The 19,237-nt window shown below is 38.3% G+C and overlaps 1 protein-coding gene and 1 long non-coding RNA gene across 7 annotated transcripts in view; both read right to left on the bottom strand.

Moving 5' to 3' along the window:
* LOC140833697 (uncharacterized) overlaps positions 1–11,779 on the bottom strand; it is a 51,553-nt gene extending 39,774 nt beyond the window's left edge. For all 6 annotated transcript variants that reach the window (XM_073198021.1, XM_073198020.1, XM_073198017.1 and 3 more), the window contains exons 1-2: positions 11,579–11,779; positions 11,197–11,489 (exon numbers count right to left, since the gene is read on the bottom strand). In XM_073198021.1, the coding sequence (XP_073054122.1) occupies positions 11,197–11,489; positions 11,579–11,699 (414 nt within the window). In that variant the 5' untranslated portion in view covers positions 11,700–11,779. The remainder of the gene's footprint in view (positions 1–11,196; positions 11,490–11,578) is intronic.
* A 4,082-nt stretch (positions 11,780–15,861) lies between these two features.
* On the bottom strand, positions 15,862–16,553 carry LOC140833278 (uncharacterized). Its single transcript, XR_012118393.1, has 2 exons — positions 16,358–16,553; positions 15,862–16,312 (listed from the first exon to the last, which is right to left on the bottom strand). It is a non-coding gene; the product is annotated as an uncharacterized lncRNA (long non-coding RNA).
* Between the last annotated feature and the right edge of the window lie 2,684 nt (positions 16,554–19,237).

Below are 19,237 nucleotides of genomic sequence, written 5' to 3'. Positions count from 1 at the left end.
AAACAAGACCCTTGCCATCAACTATGTCCCAACTCGCATGCAAGTGGCTGATATACTGACAAAGGCCCTACATCAACCTCACTTCGACACTCTATGTTCCAAGCTGGGCATGTTAGATATCTACTACCCAGCTTGAGGGGGAGTGTAGAAGTTTGTCATTTATTCTGTTACAATTTATTATCGTGTACTTATGTTATCTCTTGGACTAGGTCTATGCTGTTAGTCTGTTTCATTTTTATTAGGAGTTTATCTATCAGCTTTAAGATTAGGTTGTTCCAACAGATCCTATGTTTAAGGGATTTGTTTTCCCTCTTCTGTGTATATATGTTAGTTGGAATGAAATAAGAAAATAAGAAGAATTTCTCTATCTTTTTCTTCAATTGAAGTCAGTGTCCAAGGAGATTTCCACCAGCATCACATTCACAGAATCTACCGTGGACATTTGGATCGATCTTAGGGATCGATTTCAACACAGCACCGAACCACATGTATTTCAATTACGCAGAGAACTAACCAATCTTCATCAAGATTCTGTCGGTGAGTATTTTTCAAAATTGAAAGCGTTATGAGAAGAGCTTAGTGATTACCGACCATCACAATCTTGTGACAAATATACGGAGGAAATAAAGGATCTCAACGCGTGTTTTGCTCTTCCAAAACCAAGTTCCAAAATTAAACTGAGGAAAGTTGTCCTTACTGCAACCCACATTATCCAAAACCTGGGGCAATCAAACCCCTATGCAAATTATCTTTTAGTTTTAACCTAATATTTGAACCAAAAATATTGTCACTCCATAGTTATTTGGGGCGCAAGGCGCACTAAAGCGCAAGGGTGTCTTGGGGCCTGAGGCGCGAGGCGAAGCGCACGCTTTATTGAAGTAAAGCGCATTTAACACAAAAGATTGATTTATATATTATTACTGCATAAGTCCAAATAAACCCACTTCGAAAAAGATGCTTTTCCTAATCATAGGCCACAACAACAGTAAGAGTGTAAGACATCAAGCAAGCAAAGGCATGCAGATTGTAGAAGATGATCATTGATCCATATACAATAAATCCTATATTGTAATCCACAAGGCACAAAACCACCAACTCTTATATACTCACAGTTTTTGAAGAAGCAAACTAGCACAGAAGATGAAAAACAGTAGAAAAGTGAGACGAACAGAACCAGAGAGTTTCAGATGAAGAGAAAGGCCGCTGCGCTACTCAAGAAAAAATTTCAAGGAACGGTAACGTACATGCAGATTGTAGGGCTTATTTAAAAAATTAAAAAGGGCTTTTATTTGTTATTGGGCTTTAAATTTTATTGGGCTTGAGTTATAAATTATGAATCGCATGGTGTATTACCAAAGCGCACAGGCGCTCGCCTTTCTACAGCAGCGCGCCTGGGCCGAGGCGCTCCTCAGGCGCGCGCTTCTTTAATGTCTTGCGCCTGGGTCCTAACCCAGGCGCAACAGGTGCGCCTGGCTGCGCCTCGCTTTTCACAACAATGTGTCACTCCTCGAGTCTTTGGTAGTCCTGCTTTTGTCCATGTGTCTATCCACAACAGAGGTAAATTAGATCCATGAACGATCAAATGTGTGTTTGTTGGGAGGCTACAAATGCTATCACCCACCTACCTGAAAATTTTACAGCACTGCTGATGTTACACTTGAGAGGGGCCAAATTTTTTTCTCGAAACATCTCCCATACTCATCTCAGTCCAGTTTACCTTCACAAGAACCATCCTTGTAGCCCGAAATATCCCCACAAGAACCTAACCCCGAACAGTTGAAACAGTCCCTACCAATAACATGCTTGACACTAGGAGGTATGCACAGGTGTACTCGAGCAAGAGAGATCCAGAATCTCATAATATAAATGTTCCAACCCGAAACTCAACTCCTACTCATGAAAATGAGGTATAAATAAATTCAATTTCTTCTTCATCTGATTATGATTTCCCCAATGCCCTAAGAAAAGGGACAAGAGATTGCACTAAACATCCAAGGTATCCGTTGGCCAAATCAGTGTTTTCCACAGGTTTTCTCCATCTCACAAAAGTTTCTTGGCCAACTTAAACGACGTCCCAATTCCTAATACCTTATCTGAGGCTTTATCTGATGAGAAGTCGAGAGAAGCTATGAGAGTAGAGATGAGGCACTTGAGATTCACAGAACTTAGGAAATCATGGAGCTGACACAAAATAAAATAGCAGTGGATGCAAATTGATGTTTAAACCGAATTACAGATCAGACGGGCCTCTAGAGGGATAACAGGCGAGGTTGGTTAAGGACTATATACAGACCAATGGAGTGGACTATCAAAAGACATTTTCATCGGTAGCTAAGATTAATATAGTGAGGGTTTTATTATACTTGGCCGCAAATTTCAAGTAGGATTTACAAAAGTTTGATGTGAAGAATGTTTTTCCTTCATGATGACTTATAGGAAGAGACATACATGGAGATTACACTAGGATTTGGAGGAGAGATCAAAGGAAACAAGGTTTGCATACTGAAAACGAGGCATTAAACGAATTCAAGCAAACTCAGAGATATTGCTTTGGCTGGTTTTGGGAAGGCAATGATCAAATATCTGACATAAGTAGAGTCAAGTATGAATTTATCAAACACACGGGTTCAAGGGAAGTTGCTGACTTTCCGGTATATGTTGATAACATAATCGTTACTGGAAACGATGAGAAATAAAAGGAGGCCTTGAAAACTGCTTGGTAAAGGAATTTGAGATTAAGGATTTAGGGAGGTTGAAATACATTCATGGGATAGAAGTAGCTCGATCTTGGCAGGTATCTTCATCTCCCAAGAGAAGTATGTGGTTGACCTCTTGAAGGAAACCAATTAATTAGCATGTAAACTTGCTTCTACTCTAACTGATCCCAATCATAACCTTGGAGAAGCGAATGGTGATCAAGAGTACACAAGGAAGTGTTCAAAACATTGGTTGAGATATCTAAAAAGGCCCCAGGACAAGGACTACTCTTCAGAAAAAACTACACCAGAAATATCAGAATTTACTGAGATGCTGATTGGGTTCATGGGCAGAGCTAGCTCAGGCCCAAACACACACACACATACAAATACATTATAATTTTTGACTCGCAATTTTGATTTTTTATCTGCTAATATTATATGTCTAGTTCCCCACTCTAAAGCCAAAAAACAATAAAAAAAATTCCATAATAATTTATTGACCCAAATTTTAGACTCAAATCTTTAAACTTTTACCTGTTATTACTGCTCGGGTAGACAATATGTAACCTTCTATACAGTGTTTTCTCCTCATGAGTCACGAACTTCATACGCTTTGATCAACATGCATTCCAATTCAAATTACTTACAGTTCCATCTTCCATATTTTCTACAAATCCATAAACTCAAAAAAAATTAGGTTTGCTTTTCTTTCAATGTTTTTCGATAATTCGATTGTTTTTTTAATTTTGTGTCTTTTTTGCTTTCAGGAACGATTTCGTGTATATTTTCAATTGTAGAGTTTATATTTTTTATCAAATTTTATTTTCGATTTTGGGTTCTTTACGAGTTCTTCGTAATTTTATGGCGTTTCCCATCAACTGTTGGGTGATTCTGGCCATGTGTAGCTTGTGTTCGAACCTTATGATGCATTATTTATGGCTTCCGATTAACCAATGCCCTTTTTTTGCTTTATTAATTATAGTATTGTTGGTTACACTGAAACAAGATCTTGGCTTTGCCCATGATTGGGTTGTGCAGGATATTGAGAATATTTCATTAAAAAATTAGTCTCTCATCAAATCTTGAGTATATGGGAAGTCGATTCCTTTTATATGTATATTAGGTTATTTCTAGGAGATTTGATAGGTTATCTTTCCTTACTTGTTGTAATATCTGTCTTTAAATTAGAGTTGTACAAACTGCCTTCGATAAAGAAGAATAAAGAATTTCATTCACTTCTTCATGGTATCAGAGAGGTTATACAATCTGTGTACCGATTGTTCCTATGGTGAAATTCGGAATGTCACGTTCTTCATCAAACTCCAATATCACCTCTCCTCAAGACTCCACTATCTCCAACTCGAGTGGAACTCAAGACAGCGTTCAAATTCTCATTCCTGGCCACAAACTTAATGGAAATAACTATATCCATTGGTCTCAATCAGTAATGATGCTTGTATGTGGAAAAGGCAAATATGACTACTTATCTGGGCCAACGGCTCGTCCAAAGGCGGATGACCAGATTGAAGATCTGGAAAGCAGAAAACAGCAGGTTAATTAATTTCATGACCAACAAAACAGGAGAAAACTTTCTTCTCTATGGTACAGGAGTACAGCAAAAGAAATCTGGGATGCAGTGAAGGAAACCTACTCAAATAAAGAAAATACCTCAGCATTATTTGAAGTAGAGAGTATCCTTCATGATCTATGGCAAGGTGATTTGACGGTGACCCAATATTTTAATACTCCCACTCGCTATTGGCAGCAGGTTGATATGTATGAAGAGCACTCATGGAAATGTCCTGATGATGGCAAAACATATCAGCAGATTGTTGAGAAGAAGCCAGTCTACAAATTTCTATTTGGGCTCAAAAAAATCTTGATGACGTTTGTGGAAGGATTCAAGGAATGAAACAACAAATGAGCCTGCAAGAAGCATTGCAAGAGGTCCGAAGAGAGGAAAGTAGAAAGAAAGTGATGCTTGGGACTCTTGCCCTAAATTCGCAGCCTGAAAATTCTGCCCTTGCTGCTCGTGTCCCTAAAAATTACAGTCAAGACAAATACAAAAAGAAGGAACGCCAGTATCGTGAACGTTGCGAGAAGCCAAACCACACAATTGAAAATTTCTGGAAAATTCATAGGAAGCCAGAGAATCGGAAACCTCCACGCCCACAAAACCGTGGCGTGGAGCTTGGATGGTTATCGTCTTTCCATGACAGTCTACTATAGCATGATTCTTGACTGACCAATCCATTCCAAAAATTACATTGAATTCCACCATATTTAATTGGATTAGGTTTGCCTTGAAGTTCTGATTTTCTATGAGAACACCAATATCCCGATATTGAGTGCGAGTTTCTAAAATCCGATTCGCTGGAGTTGCTACTCTATATGGTTCTACTAAGTTATCAAGCTTAGTTCCTAACTTCTTGACAAAACTCTTAGACACGAATAAATGCGTAGCACCACAATCAAATAATACATAAGCAGGCATATTATTGATTTGAATGGTACCTGCTACAACATCATTTGAGTTGCCAGCCTCTTCTTTAGTGAGAGCATAAACTCTAGCATTTGGCTTGTTTTCCTTGGACTTATTTAGAATTGTTCCACCTGCTGGACCATTCCTTGGATCTGGAAAAGGACATTGAGCAATCTGGTGGTCCATCTTTCCACAACGGAAACAAGCTCCAGAACTCCTACGGCATTCACCAGTGTGAGTGAATCCACATCTTTGACACTTGACTTCCTTTTTGCTTGATTGAGAAGAAGTGGATCCTTTGGCTGGAGCACTGGTGGATTGATTGTTTGAAAACTTAGGCCTTTTGAATTGTTGGTCCGGTTGGTATTGGCTTGACTGAGGACGTTTGAGTTTGTTCTCGCCTTCACGCCTCTTGATGTCGTTTTCAGCCCTGATGGCGACTCCCATCAATTCATCAATGTTGGGCTCGATAACAGCAAGGGCAGATTGAATGCGGCTGTTCAATCCTTTCTTGAAGCGATGTATCTTCAAGGCTTCAGTCTGTCATGATGGCTGGGGAGTAAGTCCCCAATGAGTAGAACTTTGATGAATACTCCACTACCGTCATGTTTGGTTCTTGAACCAAGCTTTCAAATTCTGACAGTTTCTGCACTCGAACTACTGTCGGGAAATACTGCTTCAGAAATACCTCTCGGAACCTTCGCCACGTGATAGGTTTCGTCCCTAACATAGCTGGTGAGACTCATTCCCATCATTTGGCTGCTTTATCCACAAGAAAAGGTGTAATCGCATCTACCTTGATCCTTTGTGGAACCTCAAGTAGTCGAAGATGATTCTCCACCTCCTTCATCCAATTCTGTCCAACCTCAGGATCGGAGCTTCCATCGAAGTTAGGGACTTTTGCTCTTCGGAGGGACTCATAATGCTGCTTAGCCCCATTCTGAGCTGGAGGTGGTGGGGGTGGCTGATTAGCATTAGGGTTGGCAAATCCTTGTAGCTTGGTTGCCACAATCGTGGCTATAGCCATCAGATCCGCCTGACTGAGGCCAACTGCTGGTGGTGGTTGTTGTGCTGTCTCATCGTTGCGGTTGTTGTTGCGGTTTACATAACGAGGGTTGCGGTTGTTTCTCACAGGTCGTCCGTCCATTTCCTACAATATGAAAGCTCTAAGGTTTTTGGCAGAATATTGACTAAACAAAGGAAACAAAATGGTTGAGTAATTCCTACAACAGTCTTCTTCACCAGCCCCAAAACTGATGCTCTTCTTCGTTCTTATCAGAGATTGGTTTGGTGGGTGAGTGATATGGTTGTCACTCAGTAAGCGGGGGCGGGAATAATTCCCAGTTTTCGAAATCATTTTCAACAGAAAACAGTAATACAAATGATATACAGAAATTCTTATTTTCAGAACAGGAATCAGTATTCAGAAATAAGTATTCAGAACAGAAATAAGAAATTTATCAAATAAGCACTGGGCACGTTTGTGAATTTCATGGCTAAACTGATATCAGTCCCTATATGTTCTCTCCTCTAAGGGGTGAGGCCAGTAATCAGAATTCAATAATGTTCAGAATATATATTCCTACTATTATTTCACTAGGTTTCAGTGCCTCAAAAATCAGAGATAAGAAATACATAAAACAAGAATTATCAAACTGATTTCCAGATATTTATACATAAGCCCACTTACCGTAATTTGCAAGGGAGTTTCGGTTGAAATCTGGAAATTGGCTTGTTCTCGCTACTGGATTTTCTTGCTCGAAAATACACTCCCCTAGCTCGAATTTCAAGTGTTAACTCAAGATTTGTGTAACAACAATTTCAGAGACTTCAGGGTGTTATTTATAGGCAAAATTCTGACTGTTAGCCTCCCTATTAATGGCCATAATCTGACATGATGTGCCATTAACAGCCTTCATTCATTACATGTTAAATGCTTCAGTTACAAGTCATAGGCAGAATCAGTAGCTGTCTGCTGGAATCTCGCGCTACTGAACTCTTCTGCTGCTGGTATCTATCTGCTGGAAAAATACCAGCTTCTGAAATATTAGTTGCTGCTGAAATTGCTAGCTTCTGTTGAAAATTTAACATTGCTGTTAAATATTACTAGCTGCTGCAAATTACTAGTTACTGTTGGAATTTCAAGTTCCCACAGAAGGTCATAACCCTAGTTGTCTAGTGTCTGTTAGTCAAGATAGAATTTCTATTTTCCAAAAAAGGGAGAACAATTTCTTGTTATGACATTATAGGTTAGGACATCCCAATTGTATGTATCTTGAGAAACTTTTTCCATCTCTTTTCAATGATAAGAATCTGAATGAGTTTCATTGTGAGATTTGTCAATAGGCTAAACATGTTCGAAATTCTTGTCCTAACCTACCTTATAAAGAATTACAGCCCATTGCATTAATCCACAGTGGCGTATGGGGACCTTTTAAGATTAAAAAAACATTTTTGGATCTCAGTGATCATAACCTTTATAGATGATCACACCAGGCTGACATGGGTGTTCTTAATGAAAGAAAAACCTGGGGGGGTTCCAATATTTCAGAAATTCAATACTAAGATTCAAAGTCAATTCCACACTAAAGTACAAATTCTGAAAATGGATAATGTCTGGTAATATTTTGCATCCGTCCTCAGGGATTATCTCACAAGTTAAGGTATTGTTCACCTAAGCTCATGGGTTGATACACCCCAACAAAATGGGGTGACCGAGATAAAAAAAAAAAAAACTACACCTTTTGGACATGCCTCGATCTCTCATGTTTTCCACACATGCACCGAAACATTTTTGGGGAGAAGCCATTCTCACTGCAGCCTATCTTATTAATAAAATACCTTTCCTAGTCCTAAAATTCCAGACCCCTTGTCAAGTCCTACTTAAAAGAAAAGGCTAATATGGATCTCATGGGAAATCACTAAGTTGCCTTGTGGAAAACGGCATATTGGTTGAAAATGGGTCTTAACCATTAAATATAGGGAAGATGGAAGTGTTGATAGATAAAAAGCCTGTCTTATTGCGAAAGGTTTCACACAATCCTACGGAATTGATTATGAAGAAATGTTTGCCCGGGTAGCCAAACTACATACAGTTAGAGTTCTCCTATCTCTCACTGTAAATTTAGATTGGTCACTACATCAAATAGATGTCAAGAACGCATTCCTCGATAGAGACCTTGCGGAAGAAGTTTACATGAGCATTCCCCCAGGATTTGAGTCTCAAGCCACGGCCAACAAGGTTTGCAAGCTGAAACGGTCATTATACGGACTTAAACAATCCTCAAGGGCCTGGTTTGACATATTTACAAGAGTGATCAAGTAGTATGGGTACAAGCAATGTCAGGCAGATGATACCCTCTTTGCTAAACACTCACCAATGTGAAAATTCTTATCCTCATTGTATATGTGGATGACATTATATAACAGAGGATCGTGTGCAAGAGATAAGTACTCTCAAAGCCAAAGAGTTTGAAATCAAGGACTTGTGGAGCCTTAGATATTTCCTAGGGATGGAAATAGCTCGGTCACAATCGGGAATTTTTGTTTCCCCACGAAAATATACTTTGGATCTTCTAGATGAAATACGAATGCTTGGGTGCAAACCAGCAGACACTCCTATGGACTCAACGAGGAAACTAAGAACCAAAGAAAAATGTGCACCAGTTGATAAAGGGAGCTTTCAAAAACTTGTGGGCAGACTCGTATACTTAACTCACACGAGGCCTGATATAACTTACTATGTGAGCTTGGTAAGTCAATTTATGAATAATCCAAATGAATAGCACATGGAGGCAACTTATAGGATCCTCAGATACTTGAATCTAACACTTGGAAAAAGAATTATACTTTGGAAAATCAGCATACAAGGACATCAAATTATACAACGATGCTGATTGGGATGGACCAACAGTGGATAAAAGGTCAACTTCTAGATATTGCACGTATGTTTGGGGAAATTTAGTGACTTGGTGTAGCAAGAAACAGCTGGTTGTATCAAGAAGTAGCGCTGAAGCTTAATTTCGAGCATTGACACTCGGCATATGTGAAGGGATGTGGCTACAAAGACTTATGAATGAACTAAAAATGTTTGTTGAAGAACCTATGAAGTTGTTCAGTGACAATCAGTCAACTATTAGAATTGCAAAGAACCCAGTGCATCATGATGGATGAAGCATGTTGAAATTGATTGTCGTTTCATAAAAGAGAAGATAGAGAAGATAGAGGAAGGAATAATCAAGTTAATATACCTTTCTACTAGTCTTCAAACTGCCGACATCCTAACTAAGGCACTTCCAAGGATGAATTTTGAAGATTTGAGCTCCAAGCTAGGCTTAATCAACATTTACAACCCAGCTTAAGGGGGAACGTAGGATATGGAGAATGTTTCATTAACAAATCAGTCTCCCACCAATCTTGAGAATATGGGCCGATAATTCCTTATGTATGTATATTAGATTATTTTTGTTTTCAGGAGATTTGATAGTTTATCTTTCCTTATTTGTCTTAATCTATGTCTTTAAATTAGAGTTGTATAGACTGTCTTTGAATAAAAACAATAAAGAATTTCACTCACTTCTTCAGGTTGGTTCTCCTGGTCACAGGCATTTCACTTCTGGCTATTGCACGTTTGTGTGGGGAAATTTAGTAACCTAGCGAAGCAAGAAACAATTTGTAGTTGCTCAAAGTAGTGCAGAAATAGGTATTCGAGCTTTGGTTCAAGGGATTTACGAAGAAATGCGGCTCGAAAGACTACTTAAGGAATTACAATTGGAAGGACATCAATCGATGGAACTCATGTGTGACAGTCAAGCAGCAATACGCATCGCCAAAAATACGGTTCATCATGATCGAACAAAGTACATTGGGATTGATTGTCATTTCATAAGTGAAAAGATTGAGGAAAGAATCGTGACTCGTTAGCCTCAGTTACATCCTACTAAGTTACAGGTTGTTGATATCTTTACAAAAGCTCTCTATTATTCGAAGACTTGATTTCCAAGCTAGGCTTGATAAGCATATACAATTCAGCTTGAGGGGATAATTGCTCACATACGCTTTTTGAATTTAAAGTACCTCATATATCTTACATTAACTAGGCCAAACGTCATGTATGTGGTTCACAAGTTAAGTCATTTTTTGTGCACTCACGTAAATCTCATCTTCGGGTTGCATTCCAGCTTCTGCGATATCTCAACCAACACCCTGGGTTGCAACTATAGTTTTTTTTTATGCTGATTGGGGTTCATGTCTTTTCACTCAAATGTCTACCATTGGTTTATGTGCATTCTTTGGTGAATCTTTAATCTATTGGAAGGCAAAGAAGCAATCCAACACTGCTAGATCATCAAACAAAGCTGAATGTCAATCCATGGACCCACGGCCACCCTTGATGCTGAATTAATATGGCTTCACTAGCTTCTGCACAAAATTTACATCAACATCAATGCTCCAGCTCATCTATATTGTGACAATCAAGCTGCTATTTCATATTGCCTCAAATCCACATTTCCCGAAAGCACTTAACTTGTTGAAAACGATGGTCATTTCATCATGGATGATGTTACATATGGGATCATCAAACTCATGAGCATCCGCTCACGATATCGATTAGCAGATGCATTTACCAAGCCATTATCTTTGGCAGTGCTCATTCTACTACTAGCCAATGTGGGTGTCAAAGGTATCCACACTCCATCTTGCGGGGCAGTATTAGAAATAACAATGTATTAGCATAATTGATGAGCTGCAAATATTGACTTAGCTGGTTAGTTAGTGGGTTACATGACCCAATTACTATTTATATTTGACTGTTGCACATAAATGAATTCTTCTTCAAGAGAGTAACATCAACAAATAAACTTTTCTCTCTGCTTGTTTCCTGAAGTTTCATCCTATATGGTTGAATTTACATTCTGATAAAACTATCAGAACTAGCCAATCCCATAAGCGAAAACTAAAACCTTTTATGATTACAAAAAAAAACCTCCTTTATGAATGTAAAAGTAACCACACCTTCAAGAAGCAGACATCCAAGACCCAGTGACCAAATTTTGGAAGCGAGTGAACAAAATCAAGCTGCATATTTAGAAATGGTTGACGAGGATTATCTGATCCAATTTGCAACGTAAAAATTCTCACTCTCCTTTCCCCAAATATAGCGATTCGAAAAGAGATATTAGAGTCCGCCAACTGTTCGTGACCAGGGTCCAACGAGATTCCATGAACGCGAATTCCTTGGAAGACTTCAAACGACTTTGTTACCTTACTATCCACCAGGTCATACACCAGGATCTGAGAACCAGTTCCTGCAGCAAAGAAATCGTATAAGTTAATCAGAATCCATTTGAAAGATAACAGTGAGAAAAAGTCTAAGCGCGAGTGTCGAGGGAAGAACCGGCAAGGAGGAAAGGGCTCGAGGAGAGATGAGGAGGGAGGTTTAGAAGACAGAGGGCTGATATTTCTCCGAGGTAGTGCCCGCGGCGTAGCTCCCGGTGGCTTTGCTCCGTGCCCCTCATGAAGTTTCCGCTACTGCGATGCAAATGATTGTTCTTAAACCCTGACTAACCCCAATCTAAAACCTTGGTCAACTTTTCGCTTTCGTTCCTATTCTATCTATTCAAGTATACCAAGCCTTGACCCGGATCCGAACCGGAGGGAAAACTTGCACAGTGAATAATCCCAAAATTTATTTTATAAATGAAAGCTCGATTTAAATATCGCAAGTGCACGATAGTCAAGTTATAATAAACGTAAGTGAATACGAGTATCGTTCCGCAAGGACTGCGTTACACTATTTTTATTTTCAAGTAAAATTACTTTAGCAACGATAAATTGAGTTGATAAACAATTAAAATAATTAAAATGCAAAGAAAACGTGTTCAAGAACGCAATGATTAATTTGGATTAAATCAAATGAGAAATGAATTTGTTGGGAATTATCAGTTCACCTACCACTCGTGTTTAAGTAATTACACTCGACTTTTACTCGTGCGTTCGACGGAATTCCCTAGACTAATTAATATACTCTGTCGAGCTATATTAATACTAATAAAAAACATGCAGTACTCAAGTGTCCTCAAATATTTAACAATTCAAGATTGCATTACATTCTATGGAATCCACTAGCTTTCATTCGGGTGAACTATCACTATCGACACGTACCCAATTCCGTATATCTACTAAAATTGTAAATCCGTGGTTTATACTATTTGATCGTATTGTTAATTATTCTATCGAAATCATTAACAACATGAAATAATCAAAAGAAGTTAGCTAGGCTTCGATTGAAACAAGAAATAACAATAGCATAAACAAATCACTAATAAAAACGTCGAGAAATAATGTTAAACACCGAGTACGGGGTAGGATCCCCTCAAATCTCAACAAATCTAGAGTTTTAGCTACTGAAATTCATAATAAAACCACAATCAATGTATGAAATAAAATACTGAATAATGAAAATACTAAAGATGACGATGGAAAACGGCCACGATGCGTGGAAATCTCGAGGTCTTCGAAATCTCCTTTGCTCGTAGCCTCCTCTCCAAGAAAAATGATGAAAAGTCTGATAAAAGTGTGTAAAAACGGCTGATCTTGTGTGTTAGGTCTTGGTGTAGGATAGAGTCCCTCAAAATTTGGAAACAAATCTTTCTCAATCTCGCTTCTCGCTAGGGCGGTATATTTTGACCGCCCTAGCGAGTAGTCCTCGAATAAACTTCCTCGATCATGTCCCAGGTTTCGCTGGGGCGGTCACTTTTGACCGCCCTCTCGCGCAAAAAATCCTCGGCCAGACCACAATGCTCGCTGGGGCGGTCACTTTTGACCGCCCTAGCGAATCCTCTTCGACATTATGCCAAAGTTTCTCCCACTTTTTGGTTCAATTCCTACAAAATCACCACAAAATACACGAGATCAGTCAAATGCTAAATAATGCTAAAAAGATGCAAAATTAAACTAAACAAACTAATATGATGCATGAATGCGACTCAAAACCAACACTAAAAACACGTAAAAACGAGTCCTATCAGTTAACCCGTTGACCCGAAAACTATTATCGGAACCACTCTGAGGAGGTTTGGTTACAGTTTATGAGAAAAAATATGTGACCCGCCAGGTTGTACAGGTCGAACATTAAATTTTTTGAAAAATTATTGCATTTGAAATCAACAGACACGATTTTGTGGCCGTTATGACACCGTTGTTGCACAGCAGTCGACCCAGACCAACGAGCGGACCATGCAATTTTGTTTTTCGATTTTTCTTTAATAAATACCCTCCACCCCCTTCATTTTCTTCACACAATTTTGTCTCAATCTCTAATTTACATTATTGGTTTATTGCAATTTTGTAATGTGTTTAGCTCTTCATCTCGCATTATCAGGTGTTCATAATGTTTTTCATGTGCCCATGTTGAGAAAATATCATTCAGATGCTTCTCATGTACTTCCACCCGACATGGTTGAGTTAGATCAAACTTTGAGCTACTTTGAGAGACCGATTCAGATTCTCGACAAAAAAGATAAGCAACTCATAAATAAAGTGATACAGTTGATTAAGTTACAGTGGAACATACATGCTGTTGAGGAGGCAACTTAGGAATTAGAAGACAATATGAGCATAAACATCTAGAGTTATTCAAATGAAGTATGATTCTATTCTCGGTCTCACTTTCAGTATTGATCATTATATCGTTGAATTGTAATTGATGGTTGATTTCGAGAACAAAATATATTTTTAAAGAGGGGAAATGTAATGTCCCAAATAATAATATGAGATAAATGGTAATTATTGGATCAAGTCAAAGTTGCAAGAAAAATATGTAGTAGAAAAAAATAGGGATTTTGACCACTAAAGTGTACATTTTGATTGCACAATTAAAAAATAGGTAAACCACCTCCACCACACCATCCTTTCTCCTTCTCTTTCACGTAAGAAACCCTCGTCCTTTCTCTCTTTCCATTTTTGAAATTTTCTACCTCATTGTATGGGTGATTTGCTCATGTAAAATTGAAATAAAGGTAGATTTGTAATCCTCTCACAATAGGCTTCAAGATGATGTAACTATTTCCCACTTTTATTCAAGTTTGAAAACGAGTCGGAGTCAAGAATTGATATTTGAGATATGAAGATGTTGGAGATGTATTTGTGTTGGTTTGAATTTAAAAAGGATATGCACATGGTTCTTTGTTTCCGTGCAAAAACAGCTTTTGTAGCTTCTGATTTTCGTGTATATGGGACTGTTGTAGTTGGATTTTGCTGCTAGGGTCTTCATGAAACTTTTAGAACATCGAGTTAGCTTCGATTTGGTATTGAATCACTCAATTCCAGGAAGAAATGAAAAAGATACGTGATTTTTACTAAAACTGGTCTAGAATTTTGAATTTGTTCATATTTGCGTCCATTCCTTCTGTTTATTCGAATTCTGGGATTAATTGGTTGGTATAGAGCCCAAAATCAGTACACGTAAAACTCATGCATTTATTTAATTCTTAAATTATTTAATTAAATTTAAAATGATTTTTAGCGATGCATTATTTATGAATTTGTATTATTTTAAATTATTTATGTTTTTGTGATGCATGTTAAAATGTCTTCTCGAATTTCATGTTTCAGGCGATTATGCAATGTGGGATCGAGGAAAAGAGACCGACGACGATTTTGGAGATCTTAAAACATGGTATTTTATTTTAAGTTAGGATTGGGACATTTTAAATGATTTATTAAGTTTTAAGCATTTTAAAGCCTAATTTATTTATTTATTGATTTTAAGATTTTAAAACTTTTAAGGTTTATCAATTGTGTATTTTAATTTTTAATATGAGATTGTTAGTAAAGTTTTTAGTGGGTTGACATTTTAATTAGCATTTTAATTGTGTAATTAAGCAATTCCCCCTAATTATATTAAAACACATGCATACACACTTTAACACACACTCACCTACACGACACACACACACACACACACACATTTTTCCTTCACTTTCATTTCAATTTTTGAGAGCAAAAGACTTAGGGTTCTAAGAGCTTCAACAGCCGCCCCTCGCCCTTCAAATTTTTCCAATAATTCACATTGATTTTGTTGCAAGAAATCGAGCCACAAATCATTCCGGATAAACCCTCGCATCTTTCCCCCTTCGATATCGTCGTTTCAAGCATTTTAAAGATCAAATGCATGTATAATCTATTGATTCTGCATCGATCTCGTTATATTATGTGTTGTAATGTTTACTATGCGTAAAAATACATGACATAGTACTTTTCGATACATTCGATTTGACATTAAATTTGTAATTTTTGGACAAGAAACGAGTGAGTTATGATCGTTTTCGTGGGACTACTCAAACTGCGATTTTATGAAAATTCGTTCTTGAAGTGTTCTTGAAGTTTATTGTTGCAGGCTTTGTTGGAGACCATTGGATGATCTCTGATGCATTTAGGTATATTGAGTATGAGGTTGGGATGATTTTTGGTGCTTCGTTTCGTGTCGATAGGCATTTGGTTGAATTAGAAGTCGTAGAAATCGTGTTGGTCTCAAAAGGTCGTATTCACGAGTTGTGCTGCATTGCATGTCGTGCTTCGTTTTTTCGGGGTCAAAGCCCGTATTCGGAGCAGTGCGAAGCTGTCTCTTAAGCTCTGCAAAAGCCCTTTCAGCCTCTTCATTCCATTCAAAATTATTCCTTTTGAGCAACTCAGTTAAGGGTTTGGCAATCTCTCCATAGTCGCGTGTGAACTTCCAAAAGTACCCAGATAAACCCAAAAAACCCCTCACTCCCTTGATGTTAACTGGTCTCAGCCATGCTCTAGCACTCACTACTTTCCGCTGATCGACAGCCACCCCAGAAACTGATATAATATGGCCCAAGTACTCTATTTCTTGGAGCCCAAAGCTACATTTCTTCTTGTTTAAGAGTAAATTTTCTTCCAGCATCACTTCTAGAATGATTTGAAGATTATTCAAATGCTCTTCCCGCCCCTACTGTAAATGAGTATGTCGTCGAAAAAGAATAAAACAAACTTCTCAAATATGGCCGTAACACTTCATTCACAGTGGCCTGAAACGTGGAGGGTGCATTTTTCAGCCCGAAAAGCATTACGAGAAACTCATAATGCTCCATATGTGTTCGAAAGGCTGTTTTGGGAACATCCTCGGGTTGTACACTAATTTGATGGCAACCTAATAATGGTACCCCAAATGTAGATCCAACTATGAGAAATAAACAGCCCCGTGTAGTTCATCCAAGAGCTCATCAATAACAGGTATGTGGTATTTTTCGGGTATCATAATCTCATTTAATGCTTGATAATCCACACAGAACCTCCAGTTACCATCTTTTTTTTTAACCAAGATAACTGGGCTCGAATACGGGCTTTGAATCTTGAGGTATCGGTTCGATTCGATGGGGCATGTGTAATGCCCGAGAATTTGATTACCGTAATCTGGAATGATTTGGGTATAATTATTGAGATTTAAGATTATTCTGAAATGAATTATGGATTAATTGATGTGATTGAGGTTTTACGAACTCGAATGATGAAGCCGGGCGTTGGTTTATGTTAAGCCAAGATGTTGAATCGAACATCTCAAGATGTTCAACGGAACATCTCGCGCCCGAGCGGTAAATTATATCCGCCCGAGCGCGCTTGAATAATTTGTGAGGGTCGAGAGTTCTCCGCCCGAGCGGAAATTTCTGACCGCCCGAGCGCCAGGAGATACTCAGCCGAGTATCTCGACAGAAATTACCGCGCCCGAGCGGTAACTTATGACCGCTCGAGCGCGAGTCATGCAAAATGTGGGAGTGCCACTTGGGTTGTTGCATGCGCGAGATGTTTATATATATATATATGTATACACGATTCTTTCCTTCAGAAATAAGAAAGGGAAAGGAAAAAGGAAACCGAGGGAAGAATTGGAGATTGTGAAAGATCCACCCGTCTGATTTTGAATCCGACTTCAGTACTGAGTTCCTATCAACGTAGGCTACAACTGGACGTAAGTTTTGCTACGTTTAGACATGTTTTGAATTTATGATATTGTCTAAACTGAATAGGAATCATATATGGTGTTCTTGACATAGTAGACATCGTATAATTGAAGTCAGACTGAAGAACAGATTGGTTATGTAATTGTTATGATTTTCGGAGTCGAATTGACTGAGAATTAATATCAGATTTGTATTGTTATTGAGATTATGACTGATATGGACATTGATTACGAAGTCTGGTATTATATCTGTGATGTTTGGATTGACGGGGTTATTGAAACAGTATTGTTATGCTGTCGAAACATCAGTTGATTGAAATTGATCAGAGTCGGTATTGATTTAGATTGGATTGTGATACCGTATGTCGATTGACATTAATCAGATTATGTGTTTTGATTTGAGTATTAATCAGGACAGGTATTGAATTGAATTGTGTATTGATATTATACCTATTCAATTGTGATTACCAGATTTGGGAATGGACCGAGATAGAGTCGGGACTTCTTCTTCTTCTTCGGAGCGAGAAGATAAAGGTATAAATTAATGTTGAGTTGGGATTGCACAACTCGAGGAAGGTTTGACTCGAGTTTCCCTAAATCACATACTTTACCTTATTGCATGGATATTTGCATTAAGTTGATTGATATACTTGTTCTCTTGATATTAGATAACAGGTATTAGACGAGTTATCTTGTGACAGAAGTGCCGGATAGTGGTGGTATCGCCACGGCACATTGCACGATGTCTCAAGATAGGATATTAACAATAGAGTTACAGTCCATGACGGATAGGTCAGGACACTGGATGTATGGTTATATCGAGTAATGGACTCCATTACGGAATTCGATATAGGAGCACCATATTTGGTTATATCGAGTAAAGGGTATTGGAATTCTTCTATTACGGAATTCGATATAGGAATACCAGGGCCATGGTTATATCGAGTAATAGAAATTATGGTTCCATTCTTTACGGAATTCGATATAGGAATACCACATCTGGAAACCGGGATCCCTAGACTAGGATTGAGTCTAGTCTAAAACGTAGAGTCACTAGCCTGAGTGACAGCTAGATTGAATGGTATTGAGTAATACTGATTTATGTTCCTGATATTGGTACATGTTTAGAATAGGAATTATTCTTGATATTGAATTATGTTCCTGATATTGGTACATGTTTAGAATAGGAATTATTCTTGATATTGCTTTATGTTCCTGATATTGGTACATGCCTAGAATAGGATTTATTCTAGATATGGAATTATGTTCCTGAGTAGGGTACATGTTTAGAATATGATTTATTCTTGTTATTGATTTATATCATGATGTTGATATAGGATATGATTTTGTGATATGCTCTTATATGATTTATATGACTGCATGTATACATGATTTATACTGGGATATTTATATCTCACCGGAGTTATCCGGCTGTTGTCTTGTTTGTATGTGTGCATGGCAACAGGGGATAGAATCAGGGTCGTGAAGAGAACGAGGCTGGATTAGATAGCGTGGAGATCCGGGCTTCAGAAGCAACTTATGATTCAGCACTGATATGTAGTTGAACCTAGTTGGATTATTGTAGATGACATCAGAATTGTATGTTCATATTTAACATGTAATTTGATTTTAATTACATTACGTTTCCGCTTTGCATTTTAAAAGAAAAATTTTTAGACCCTGTTTATTATAAATTATTAAATATTCCTAAAGACGATTAAGGAATAGATTAGCGTCCGGGTCCCCACAGCATGACTTAGAGTTTGCATCAAATTTGTGCTGCTGGGGTCGAATGGACGCTGAACTAGCACCACAGCGCTCTTGTGGAGCACCGCAGCGCCCGACACTCTCATGTCGAAGCGCTGCAGCGCTGCCTGGAGGCGCCACAGCGCTAGGGCTGCGGCCCTTCTAGCGTTGCGGCGCTAGAGCGCAGCAAGGCCCAGCGCCTAGGCACTTGAACATGATTTTTAAACTATTATTTAGGGCTCATGTCTTCTATGTTTTAGTCAATGTTCACACATCATTTTAGGAATTTTTTCGGGGCTTGATGTCATGTTTAATACGTTGATTAAA

This window comes from Primulina eburnea, chromosome 6, assembly GCF_022965805.1.
Source record: "Primulina eburnea isolate SZY01 chromosome 6, ASM2296580v1, whole genome shotgun sequence".
NCBI lineage: Eukaryota > Viridiplantae > Streptophyta > Magnoliopsida > Lamiales > Gesneriaceae > Primulina > Primulina eburnea.
The sequence above is the reverse complement of the archived record's forward strand: the minus strand, read 5'-3'. Positions and strand labels throughout refer to the sequence as shown.